This window comes from Limulus polyphemus, unplaced genomic scaffold, assembly GCF_000517525.1.
Source record: "Limulus polyphemus unplaced genomic scaffold, Limulus_polyphemus-2.1.2 Scaffold6423, whole genome shotgun sequence".
Classification (NCBI taxonomy): Eukaryota; Metazoa; Arthropoda; class Merostomata; order Xiphosura; family Limulidae; genus Limulus; species Limulus polyphemus.
In genome coordinates, this window is record NW_013672033.1 from 36,672 (window position 1) to 50,849 (window position 14,178).

Consider the following 14,178-nt stretch of genomic DNA (forward strand, 5'->3'; position numbering starts at 1 on the left):
TGACTTGGAGCATAATGTATATGTTTGGATAAATAAGGGGAGGTTTGCCTGAGTGAAACTGTCAGGGAGTTTGATTGGTCAGACTTTCAAGCATTCCATTTATGCTGCCAGCACTCCAATTCTGTTTTGTACTTCAGAACCTTTTTCCTCCATTCTGAGTCATTCATCAATAAGGATGGAATAAGAGAGAGACCCAGAACACATACAGTTCCCTGTAAGTGCATATTTGGCTTGACAATAGACAGCAAAATTTGTGGACTGTAAAATAATACTGTCAGGCCTCTATATACAGACCCATGTTTCATGGCTACAAGGACACATTTGCATACATCTAGGAGGAGGGGGCATGTGCCTCTCAGGCCTCCCCCTGGGTCTGGGCCTGCCTTATGGAAACTTCTTACAAAATAGGAAAAAATGCTAAATAAGAATGTTGTTGAGCTGGTGAGAAACTAGTTTTGAGTTCACAGAGCAAATGGTCAACAAAAGGATTTGTCATGGTGCGATGGAAATATTCCTTAAAGGAATCTGCTGTTATGTTACATCTATTAATTTGCTTTCTGTTTATACAAGGTAGTGATGGTCTAGGGGCATCGACTGATTCAGCTAAGGCAACAGCTTCCAAGTAGCAATTGTCACCACGACACTGTTTATCTCTGACATAGCTGTGCAGATGTCATTAGTGCATCCTTGAATTGTGGCACACAGTAGTAACACCAGAACTTCAAATTGTGTAATTACAAGGAACAGTGATTTTGGTTTAGAAATTGACTCCAAGTTCCATGATTCTCCATTCTCAGCAATATTTTGCATCATTTTGATAACAGCTATATAAAGCTTACCAAATACCTCTAAAATATCATGTCATGCAAACCCAACAAGTTTTACATAAATCAACTAACTTTAGCCTGGAACTCTGAGGGAAAATATTGACTATTGTCTTCAAGCACTTGCTGGTGCTTGGGTGAATACTTGAAAAATATGCACACTTCAGTTGGGGTACCCATCATATTCTGCCCTTGCTGAAGCTGGCTTGTCTTAACTACAGCAAGATTAAATATATATGAATTGCAGTAAATGTATAGTGCATGTGGATACAATTCATTAATGATGGCAGCAACTCCTTTATTTTTACCAGACATATTTCCTGCACCATCATAACCCTGACCATGCAGCTTTGAGAGGTTTAAGCTATAACCACGAAGTTTTTCAATAATTTTGTTATCTAATGTATCACTGTCAATCTTGTCACGCACAATGAATTCTGGAAAACATTCCTGAATATTTACCTCATCATAAAACCTAAGCACCAATGACATCTGTCACTTCACTAGAAACATCTGTCACTTCTTCTGCAAGAATGCTGAAGAAGCCTGCCTTTTTCATTTCTGTGATTAGTTGTTCATGAATATATTTTTGCACACTCACTGATTAGCTCATTCTGAATCCTTTTAGACTTGTATGTAGCATTCTTAGGATCATGCTTGAAACATTCAGCAAGAGACAAATCTCCAGATGTTACACAAAAATCCAGCAGAGCAAGAACGTTACCAGGATTGTTTTCTGAAGAGATATCTGATTCATCAGTACCTCGAAGAGCAATATTCTGTTGTCCACACAAAATAACTGTTTCTAAGATCGAATGAAGTTTGCAATGATTCTCCTTGATGCGAGCCAACATCCAAAACCTGGCTTGTTGCACAACGTTGAAATGGCACTGTTCCATAATGCTGACAAAAGAAGCATAATCAGCCATAGACTTGTATTGATACTGTGTTTCACTATGCTTCTTTAGCACCATCTTTAAACTTTTTTAATGGTGAATTAACTAACATCCCAGTTTGGTGGGGTCCTGGCTTTACAAAAAGTAGACGTGGGAGACAGAAACCACCATTAAGTGCTTCACTGTACACAAGCCACTGAAAAATCTGCAACCACTGGTGTTGGAAACAGTGATGCTTTTTCCTTCGATCTGATAAGGAAGTTGGTGTCTGTGATTGTATGTCTTTATTTTTTGTATTACTTCATAATGGTTGGAAGTACTTAATTCATGAATTTTGCTGTACATTAGACCTATATCATATGGTACGCTGCATCCATGAAACTGGTCGACCGGAACTATACTTGTCTGTCAATCTAGCTCCTCCATAGTATCAATCTTATGGCGTTTTTTTGAGGACCAGAGGGTAATTGCAGTGTGCCTGCATTTCTTCATTGCTATTGTTAGTAGCTTTTCTTTTTAAAAACAGAAATAGGTAGGTGTTTTTGATTTTCTGCCATTGTCAGTATATCTGAAAATGGGAATATTTACTATTACTGACTTTGTTCAAACACTTAAACATTTACACTTGCACACAAAAATATAAATATGAACTAGAAAAATACATCAGGTACCACAGCAAATAATTGTACAAGAAAACGCACCTACCTACACAAGCCTACTCATGCGATTATTATAAAGAATGTGATCATGATTTGTAGGGTGAGTTAACGTTGCAGTTAATCTCCACCCTTTCCGGTCAGGCTATATCCAGTCTTCCCCTCCCCTACCCTGCCACATGTACAGTTCCTTGTAAGTGTATATTTGGCTTGACTACAGACAGCAAAATGTGTGGACAAGAATAATACTGTCAGGCCCCTATATACGGACCCATGTTTCAGGGCTACAAGGACACATTTGCAAGCATCTGGGGGGGGGGGGCACGTGGCCCTTAGGACTCCCTCTAGGTCCAGGCCTGCCTTATGAAAAGAAATTATCTTCCTCTATCTAATTACACACAGTCAAACCTGTAATCATGAAAACAATTTCTCAGACTACAAAGTCTTAACTACAGGCTGTACTGCCATGGAACTACTCATTAAGAATAGCCATCTGTATTAAACATTTGTATACTTAATCTTTTTATTATTATTCTTATTTTAATTTTATTACTGATCCTTGTTAAAGATACATTGTTGTTGTTTTTTTTTTCTTATTGCAGTAATAAGCATTAAGTATCATCACCAGTTGTCTACTTGTATTAGTCTGTCTTCATTCTTCATATACACTGTCTTTCTTGGCTCCTCTGATACAGGTTCCTGCTATATCACTGGCTTATGAATGCCCCAAGTTAGATATAATGAAAAGAAGACCTCGTGATCCTCTTCTTGATAAACTTGTAAATGAGAGGTGACTAACTCTTTTTTCTCTTACTTTCTTTTCATAATTAACTCCTGAAGACTGCCATGTACACTTTGAGTTAGACTTTTTTTTCTTTCCTTTCTATTGTATTAATACCCAAACACTTTTTACTATATTAACATTTAATATTTAAAGCTGGTAGTGGTAGCCAGTACTCTCTCCATTTCTGTAGTCTTGCATGAGTATAACCACACTTATGTCTTGAACCTCTACCCCAGCACAAATTCTTCAGTCATTTGTTTAGGTCACAGTATATTCTAGAATATTGTTCAGCAAAATGTTGCCTGTATTTTTAGGTTTTACTTGTTACATTTTTTTATACTATTATTGGTTGAACATCCCTTTCACAGGTCCCTGCTATCTCACTTGCTTATGAGAAAGCTGAAAGTGACATTATGAAACGACAGCCACGCGATCCACTTCATGACAAATTAGTTAATGAAAGGTAAGGTATTTATTGTGATATTTTGTAAAGATATTGCACTCTGTGGTGTAAAACAATTAGTATCTTAAGAAATATAATTATGAAGAGAGTAATTACTCTTTAAATGGATAATATCAAACAAGGCTTCCATTGTGAGAAATATTAAAACAAGCAGATGGCAACAACATTTGAGTATGTATATATTCATCATTCAAAATTTAGTTGCATTGTACTGGTTATCAGATGGATCTTTGTTTACAATGGCACTAAAAAAGCTACTCCACATTGTAAGCTATGGTAATTTTAAATTTAGTTATCTGATAAGTATAGCACTCAACTCCTCATTTACAAATATTAGCAGAGGTTAAAGAGGATGATGATAATTTTTTTATATTCATGGGGAAAAAAATACATTGTGAAAATATCCATAGTACAGAGCCACAAAAGTATAAGTAAATTTATGTGGCACTTATACACATACATACACACACACACACACCATGACTTATAACTATACAATAATTTGCATACCTTTAGTGCCGTCTAGACTTAAATACACCAAAGAGTTTATAAGACATATGTCTAGCATTTCTTTTTTTCTGAACCTGAACCAACCTCTTTGTTTAGCAAATATATATATATTTTTTCACTTTCTATTGCTTCTCTGATATTTAGTCACACTTCAACAATATCTGATTTATCAGTTTAAACCTTTCGCTATGAGTGGGGGTCATAGGGCACATTGTCATGTTTGTAGACTTGCATTCGAAATTTGATTAAACTACTATTTTCTGAATGTATGTCAATAAATTTGGCATCAATTTCTAGTTTATAATTCAAGTTTTAATATTATACATTATTTAATTTCTTAATTTAAATTGCTAAATATTGATTTTTGTGTTTTTTATACATTGTTTTTCTACTTTTATTTAGATTACATTTTATAATACCCATAATACAATGTCTATAGTTTCTTATGATTTAGAAACTCAAATTACTGATGTTGACAAGTTAGAATATAAAATAAAAATATTTTTCTGTTTGCAGAGATATCACAATATCTAGCAGATCCACCACAGTAGATCTGCCCACTTCTTTTGGAAATATTTGTTTACTTATGCTTATTTCTCTCAATTACATGCTTATAACCAATCAAAAAACACTCGTATGGTGATCAGAAATGGGATTTTTTAGACCCAAATACAGCTTAGTTAGGAAGTCTGATAAATCAAAGTGAAATTTTGTGGCAATGATATAGTAATTTCTAATTTCTTGCTATTTCAAAATGCATTTATGAAACCTACAAAAAATGTTGGTGTTTTTTTTACATCCTCCATGTGTGAAATTCAGCGAGGCTTAGGAAGTACGACATGCGAGTACAAAGAAACTTCATAACATCACAAGTGATAGAGATCATTGTTCTCCATATATTTTTTTTTATTTATTGTTTTATGTTTCAAGAAAAATAACTGACATTTAAAAATTTGTGTTGAAATAGTAATAATAATAATAATAATATATATATATATATATATATATAGACATATGTAATGTATGGTAACTGAAATGTGATTCTATTTTACAGAGTACTGGTATGCTAGTACAAAGGCTAAATCTTTGTACTTTGAAAGGCCAGGTTTATCATTATTCCAGTCTATAATGAGATTTGCTTTTGCTTGCCACACGTTCTGCTAAGGCCAACTCATTTACTTTATCTTTTTCAACTGCATTTTTATGTTCCTTGATCTTAAATTTCAAATTTCTACACGTGGGATTATATGAATCCCAAATTGATCAGCTTTTTCTACTTTATTTTTATACTTGTGAGAAAATTATTAACTTGTAATGCAGAGAATATTCCACTACAATCTATGTATTTTTTATTTACATTACCTATTCTTGTTAGCAAGCCTTGAACATATGACAAGTAAACCCTCATGTTATCAACTTTACCTTTTCTTTTTAAATTTGTATGTGATGACATTTTTGATTTATTGCCAAATTTTTTTGTACAATCTATCAATGATTTCCAGATCAAAGCCCATGTCTCTAGCTACATGTTTCAATAAAATCTGATCGTAAGTCACAATTGTCAGGACAGATATTTAAAGCTAAATACAAATGTGGAAAAAGCAGATAATTTTTGTGGCCATAGGTGACCTAATCTGTTGTATGGTAGAACAGTTGCAGAAAATGACCTTCTATAAACCAACATTGAGAGAAACCCATTTTCCAATTTGACTGTCATGGTCTAGGGAATTTAACTGACCCTCTTTTTCTGTCTCCACTGAAAATTGAATAGTAGGACTAATCAAACTGAGATATTCTTTAAACTTCATTAATGTGTTAATGTCACACTGACACATTAAGACTGTGTCATCTCCAAACTTTATCCACACCATAGGTCTCGCCTCAAAAGTGTTAAACACGTTCATTTCAAATTTAAATATAAACAATTTGCATGAAAGAGGGGACAGGGGAGATCACATAGCTAAACCTTTAATAATCTCTTAACAAAACTTATTCCTTACCTTAAAATATGTATTCTATATACAGTCATGGGTCAGCATCAATATTTCACTCACATTTTACAGAGAAAACTTCTTGCTCTCTAATCTATTTTTAAAACAATAAAGTGCCTCTTCTACTGGTATCTTCATGAATAGTGACATAATGTCAAAAGAGGCTAGTTTATCAGTTCATTCCAATTTTACCCCTGAGATTTTGTTAACAAAATTATCTGAACTTTTTACAGTGTATTTATGAGAGTAGGTTAAAAATAAACATTTTTGACAAATAAATTTTGCCAAAGGATGGAATGATGAGCCCTTGTTATGAAACAGGGTGAAAATTTTATATAGTGCAAAAAACCTGGGTAAAATGTAACTTGAGGGAATGAGACCTTTCCTTTCTTTTTATGCCAAAATAACAATTTTTTTTCTACAGTTTTTAGCCAATTATGAACCAAGGTATTAGGGTCCTTTTTTACTTATTCATAAGAACTGTCCTCTAACATTTCTTTAGTTTTGTTCTCAAAAGTTTTTATCCAAAATTACAATTTGACTTCCTTTGTTTGCCTTGGTAATTACAATATTACCATTGATCTTCAACGAACATAACTGTTTTAACTCAACATTACTTAAATTAAGCTTAGGTTTACCCTTCTGGTTCAATTATTTGTTGGCTACTTCTGTCCTAACCATGTTTTATTTTATCACTAAAGAATAAAATTTTTTTAAATCATACTTCTGTTGACTCAATAAAAATCTTCTTTCCATGAAAAATTGTTATCAACTGAAAGATGTAAGCCTAGGCTTAGATGACACACTCTCAACTGATAATTTAACAACTTTAGGATTCAAGAGTTAATTTTCTTAACATGTAGCTAAGGGCAAAAGCTATGATCCTGAATTTATCGTGCAAAAAACATAACAATAAATTAAAAATGTCATCATGTACAAAGTTAAAAGGAAAGGCACGTTTCATGTTATAGACTAGGGTAACATTAAATTGATAAATCAAGTTAAGTTGAAATTTGAATTAAATATTGGGATTGCTAAGTTAGTATAAGGAATAAATTTATTTAATACTAGTTAAAAAATTGTCTGAGAACTAGTTTAAGTATAGAAGATTTTGTAATTTTTATTAAGCTGTACAAATAAACAGCCTTGTAGGTGTTTCATGTCAAGAGAAAGAAAGATAATTAAGGTAAGAACTTGTGTCAGCTGTGTACTAGTTGAAATTCCAAAATGGCAACAATTTCTTTTTTCCCAAAAGACTTTCAGTATATTGCTGTTTATCATAACAACCATTGGTTAAGTGAAAAGTATAGGCCATGTTTGTTTATTTATTAAGCTACTAATAAGGGCAGTAAGTCTTAACAATATCATATCTTGAGTGGTATATGAATTCCATTCCTTTACTTGCTTAGAAATATTGCCTTGGCAGCAGAGATATGGATTTCAGAATCTCTGTGCATGATTTTTTAAATGTAATTTGATTAGTTTGGTTTTCCAACAACAAAGTACATGTTCAAGATAATTACTTATTGTAAACCAGAGTAGTTATTTGATGCTACAATTACTTGTTGTTAGGTGATGAACAGAATGTATTATTCTTAGACAGTAAGGGTTAATTGCATGTGTTTTTCATAGGTTAATTTCCATAGCATATGGACAAATTGGAATGATCCAGGCTGCCTCCGGATTTTTTGTCTATTTTGTCATTATGGCAGAAAATGGATTCTGGCCAAACAGGCTACTTGGAATTCGTGAAGAATGGGATTCAAAGGCTGTCAATGATCTCACGGACTCGTATAATCAGGAATGGGTAATAGCAATAGTAATGATTCTTGCAAGGATCATATTAATTCTTATGTGTGAAAAATCTAATATGTTGCAACCAGTTATAAGGTGATGCTGTTTTATCTACTAAATACTGTAACAAGTCCACCTAAATTGTATATCTTATCACAATGTTCTGTGAATCTAGTATGTTGCAACCATTTCACCTTCAGTTATAAGGTGATGTTGTTTTACCTACTAAATACTCTAACAAGTCCACCTAAATAGTATGTCTTATCACAATGTTCTGTGAATCTAGTATGTTGCAACCATTTTCACCTTCAGTTATAAGGTGATGTTGTTTTACCTACTAAATACTCTAACAAGTCCACCTAAATAGTATGTCTTATCACAATGTTCTGTGAATCTAGTATGTTGCAACCATTTTCACCTTCAGTTATAAGGTGATGTTGTTTTACCTACTAAATACTCTAACAAGTCCACCTAAATTGTATATCTTATCACAATGTTCTGTGAATTTCATGCTTAAAATGATGAACATGTGTGTCATTTCTATAAATGTAATTTTCCCAATAATTTGAGCACAATGTTTTTTTATATATCAAACTGTAAAGACTTAGAAATCAAAGTAACTCAGTCAGTATAAATTTTAGTTAAAAAAGATATAAAAATCCTAAAGTGCCAACAGTTACATTCAGAATTACAAACAAGTCCATAATTTACTCATTTCTAGATCTTATTTCTGGAAATAAATGTCATTTTCTCATGGTTTTGTGGAGAATTTTGCTAAAACTTGAGCTTGTTAGCTACACATTTATATGAGCAAGGTGTGTCTAGCTGGGCAGTATGTCGTGTGACTAGTCATTATGTTTGTGTAGTTGCAAGGCAGTACATCATGTGCCTGTTTGTTACAATGTATTATTAAATTATGTATCTTTTCTCTGCAAATTGTCATTTGAACCATTGCATAATTTATGCTTGTTCTTGGAAGAGAATGTCACATTAAGCATATTATTACGAGTTATCATATAAACTTGTTTTACTAAAAATGGAGAGGATGCATTGAAAGGAACAGTGAACAAAGATAAAAGTTTTGATTAATTTAGAAGTCTTATGGTACAAATATATGCAATATTTAAGTTGTTTGTGTGGGTCTTCTAACTCTGACTTAAAAACGCTCAAAGTGAATAATTAAATTTTGTATAATACTATAAACATTGTCTGTAAATGTACCAAAGCAAGTTTCTTTTTAAACACAGCACATTATAAAAGTTACAGGTATTTTGGTTTTTCTTGTTATTATTGTATATTCTGAGTTAAACAGGAGTACTTTGATTTGATTTTTTTAATAGACCTATTTTGACCGTAAGATTTTGGAATACACCTGCCATACGGCCTTTTTTGTGTCAATTGTAATTGTTCAGTGGGCTGATTTGATTATCTGCAAAACTCGTCGCAATTCTGTTATTCACCAAGGAATGACGTGAGTATAATTTAAGAATTACATATGCAGATTTGTGAAGTATTTAGTTGGCTTATTATAAGTAATGTTATTTTAATCTTGCCCTTTTTTGTAATCTTGCATTTCAGTAACCATATATTAAACTTTGGCTTATTCTTTGAGACTGCCTTAGCTGCTTTCCTGTCCTACTGTCCAGGGATGGACAAAGGTCTTCGTATGTACCCATTGAAGTGAGTGTAATTTTTGCTATTACTTTTTCTTGGTGCAAGTAGTAAAAACATTGAACTTGTTATATTCTTTTTTTTTAATCTCTAAGATATCCAAAGTTATTGAAACAAGTTATATTTTATATGTCAGTGGTCCACATTTTGTGTTACCAGGTGAATGTTTTGTATCATACATATTGTGGCTATAATATTGTGGCTTTTTGTCTTTAATTAAGGAAGGTGTAGGAATTTTATGAATTTAAATTTGAATATTCTGAATTTTACATAGAAAGGACCATTAAAAATATTTTTTCCCCATGTCTGTGTTAAAAAATTTTCCCAGGGTTTATGTTTCGAACCAAATATCCAAAAGTATTACTTTTCTTCAACAATAAATTAAAACTTTTGAGAGTGAGGTGCTAAATCCACAATTAGAACTCCCATTACCTTAAAACTATACAGAATATTTACTGTGAAACCTCTGGTATAGTATGCTCTTTTATTTACACTAAATACAGACAAGAATGGCTGTTACTGCTTAAAATATTTGTTAGATATGGGACTGTGCTCTTCATGATTATGATACTTATTCCACTTTATATTAAAATAACTGACTTTGTGATAAGTTTTTATAAGTATATTTCAACCTTATAAAGATTAATACTAACAATGCAATGATATGTTTCTGTAATCTGTACCAATGACCTATTGCCCTTTGTTTCCAGTCAGTTTTTGGGCTATTCTGAATTATATAATTGTGATCGAGTTGGAGGTTTCCATGCTTGCTGTGTTTCTTTTTAGTACTTGGTATTTTTGTTTTAAATATCACACTATTTAAGTTTTCAGTGAGAGTTTTGAGTTAATATATCTTTGTAGAATAAACTACTGACAGCTATTTTAAAATTTTACACAAGTTATGTTTTCTGGAAAATAATGAAGCCCATCAGAAATTATTCATATTTTAGCTTTATTATAAAAATACATCATATAAGTTTGACTTATTTTTTTCTGCTATAATTTTGATATTAAATATAGTACTACATAGTTGTTAGTCTGTTGGTGAACATGTAATACTGTTGACTTGCGTCTTTTGCTGTACAATAGGAGTGAAAGTGTTTTGAGTAACAGAATTACTTCTCATGTTAGAATTTATTTTAAACTTTAATGTTTTTTGTTTTTGTTTTGAAGATTTAACTGGTGGCTACCAGCTCTACCTTTCTCACTTCTTATTTTTGTCTACGATGAAGTCAGGCGATATATACTGCGTCGCAATCCAGGAGGGTGGATAGAAAGAGAAACTTATTACTGAAGTTTCATTTTTATATTTGTGATGACATTTAAAAGTGTGTTCCAGTTTATCTGTTTGCTGTGCAGAGTTTCTGTATTATAGATATAGTCCTGATATGAATCCATTCTGCTATTTTGTCTTTAACATTCAGCTCTGTTTATGTTGTCAATTGTTCACTCTTTTACTAACCAAGATAGTCAAGAAGTTGACAGAATTATATTTCATTTATGTACCATCCATAAAATTGCTTATCTGCAACCAATGTCCCAATAATCCAGAGAAATTTATTTGACTTCCCCACCCCCCACATAAAGGATTTTTGATAGTGCATTTCTTTGTAGATAGTACTTTATGTGTGGGTTTTAAAGAATATATTGTCATGTAGGAAACTAATTTGTGACTTCTCTGTATTTTATAGGTTTAGATACTCTAAATTATCAAACCAAGATTGAAATACATCCTTTTTCATTGTTAACCATTTTTAGATCCAGTATTTTTTTTAACAAAATTCGTTCAGTGTGTCAGGGTCACAGTTTCAGGTATTTTTACTAGTTTAATGTAGTCAGCCTTTTTCACATTCCATCTAGAAGTATTATCTTTTTAATATTTGGTTATTTGTAAAGTGGCAAGTGTAACTACGTAATAAATTATTAAACAGTTGTAGGCCAATACATGGGCTTGAATCTCCATGAAACTTAGTATTACATATACATTTCACAAATAGTTACTTGGTAAATGAGAACCAGGTTATTTGTGGGCATGCTGTAGTAATGTTAATGTGAACTGGCTTGAGAAAGGGAACAATAATGATTTGTAGGCATACTCTATTAAATGTTAACATGAAGTCAGTTAGGAAAGAGGGGAACAGGGTGACTTGCAGGCATACTGTAATAATATTAATGCTCAACTTTGGATTATTGTACAAAGAGCTACTTTCTGAAAAGTGGGAAATTACTTAACCCTGGCTTTTACATAGTTTCTCAGAATTGGGAGATTTATTTACATTAAAACTTAAAGTAAATAAACACTTACTTTTTAAGCACTTATCAGAACTTAATATCATTTATTTTTCTACATTTGTTAGTGTTGAAGAAAATTTTGAATCTTACCAAAATAAGTGACTGCTTTTACATTAATAAATATTAGTTTTGGTAATATTTTGAATAATTTTTGTTTAATTGTCATGGCAATATCATGAGTAATGGCTAGACTGTAGATAATTACTGCATTGGTCAAGTTTACCTCTTATTCTGTCTTTTTAATAATCAACTGAACTTATACCAAGTTGTTCTACTTAAATTTATTAAGGAATATCTGTAAGAGTCACAACACAATGAGATCCAGTACCAACAAAATAATGAGAACAGTTTTAAGACATTAAAGTTTGTCTCAGAAATCATTGATATGTTTGGAAAAATGCTTGTAGTTTTTAAAAGTTAATAAAATTATTTGAATCCAGCATTGTTCATTGTATATTATAACTACAGGCCCGGCATGGCCAGGTGGTTAGGGCGCTCATCTCGCAATGTGTGGGTCGCGGGTTCGATTACCTGTCCTACCAAACATGCTTGCTCTTTCAGCCATGTGGACGTTATAATGTGACTGTCAATCCCACTATTCATTGGTAAAAGAGTAGCCCAAGAGTTGGCGGTGGGTGGTGATGACTAGCTGCCTTCCCTCTAGTCTTACACTGCTAAATTAGGGACGGCTAGCGCAGATAGCCCTCGTGTAGCTTTGCGCGAAATTCAAAACAAACAAACAAACCTTTTAAATAGAGAGGTTTGGTTTTTCAAAATTGTACGATTGTGCAAGGTCTAACAAGATATTTTTTATTATTGTTGAACTATTAAATTTGACCACAACAAATACCATTTCAAGTTTTATAATAAAATTTGTGAATAAATAAATGGCGTTTCTGTGGGCTCAAAATTCTATCGAGCTAGTTGTTATATTTCACCTCTCTTCAGTCTATACAATAATACTACAGGCATTGTCCGAAACGTAGTATCAACAAAAGTATATATAAAAAATATATAACTGTAATTAACATCTTGTCTTCGGTGGTTTAACCTACTCCTTGTTTTCTTTTCAACAACCATCACACGCAATTACATACAAATTGTTTTTCTAACTGGAATAATTCAGCGCCTTCTATCGCACTACGATCGATTTACGAGGTAAACGGGGCAGTTGGAGATAGGCGACATATAATGACTGAATTATTCGAAAAAATTGGGGGTCTTGGCAGGAATTCCGTTACAGGGTCTTCAAATGGAAGACAACCAGGGATGCTCAGGAATTTTTTGTTTCTCTTCATCTCGCTAATGGAGGGTAACTTTTGGCCAAAAGGGCGGAAAGTGGATGTTTAATTTATATTGGGCATACTTTTATTTCTTTTGACGCGAAGTTTTGGTTTGTTTGATCATTGGGAGCCATCAGAGCTGAAAATCAAAGAAGAAAGCCAACAACGAGGAGAAGGGAGAGAGTGAGAAGCACGTGGTGATGTTTTAAATGTGTTGCTGGGCCTGGAGCTGAAGACTTCCTGTGGGCTTACTCATACTTATTCATAATACAAGTAAATAAAGTGGCCATTCAGGCTTTAGATCTACCAAACTATCATCAGATTAATATTATTTCAGGAAATGGCAATAATTATTAACGGCAAAGTTTGTTTATAGTTAAGCGCAAAGCTACACAATAGGCTCTCTGTGTTCTGCCCACCACGGGTATCGAAACCCGGTTTCTAGCGTTTTAAGTCCGCAGACATATCGTTGTGCCACTGGAGAGATATTAACGACAACTAACCTGATAAATTTTTACAGACGACAAATTATAAATCAATTTCAAGTTTTCATCAGAGTCAGGCACGAATATGGAATTTTTTGAAGAGCAGAGTTCAGCCTGTAAAAGGATCACACTTATCACAACAATGATATATTTGTGATTTTAAAATGTATATTTGTGATTTAATAATCTGAAACAGATGCAAGAGTGTTTCAGAGGAAATTATTTGGTTAGATTAACAGTCAACGTTGAAAATATAGGTTTTCATAATATACTTGTTCTAAATTTCCGCTTATTATCCTACTAAATGCTTTATTTTTTGTGGTTGGTGATTTTTAGGTATAAGATGCTGATAAATCTTCGAAGAGTAATAATTTTTATGTATTAGGGCAATTTGATGTGTGCATAAGGATAATTTCGAAACAGTGTTCATTGGTATTGTTACGTCTCCGTTCGTTAGTTAACTTTCCGTAACTTCGTTCCGACGAAACTTTAGCGACACAAGTCCTTACTTAATAAAACTGGTTTATTC

The 14,178-nt window shown here is 32.7% G+C and overlaps 1 protein-coding gene across 1 annotated transcript in view; it reads left to right on the plus strand.

Moving 5' to 3' along the window:
- The window catches only part of LOC106473706 (sodium/potassium-transporting ATPase subunit alpha-like), a gene marked incomplete at its 5' end in the record, with an annotated part of 47,332 nt that extends 35,012 nt beyond the window's left edge, over positions 1 to 12,320 (plus strand). The window contains 5 exons of the mRNA XM_013934385.2: positions 3,529 to 3,623; positions 7,757 to 7,931; positions 9,259 to 9,389; positions 9,497 to 9,598; positions 10,763 to 12,320. Coding sequence (XP_013789839.1) covers positions 3,529 to 3,623; positions 7,757 to 7,931; positions 9,259 to 9,389; positions 9,497 to 9,598; positions 10,763 to 10,883 — 624 coding nt within the window. The remainder of the gene's footprint in view (positions 1 to 3,528; positions 3,624 to 7,756; positions 7,932 to 9,258; positions 9,390 to 9,496; positions 9,599 to 10,762) is intronic.
- Between the last annotated feature and the right edge of the window lie 1,858 nt (positions 12,321 to 14,178).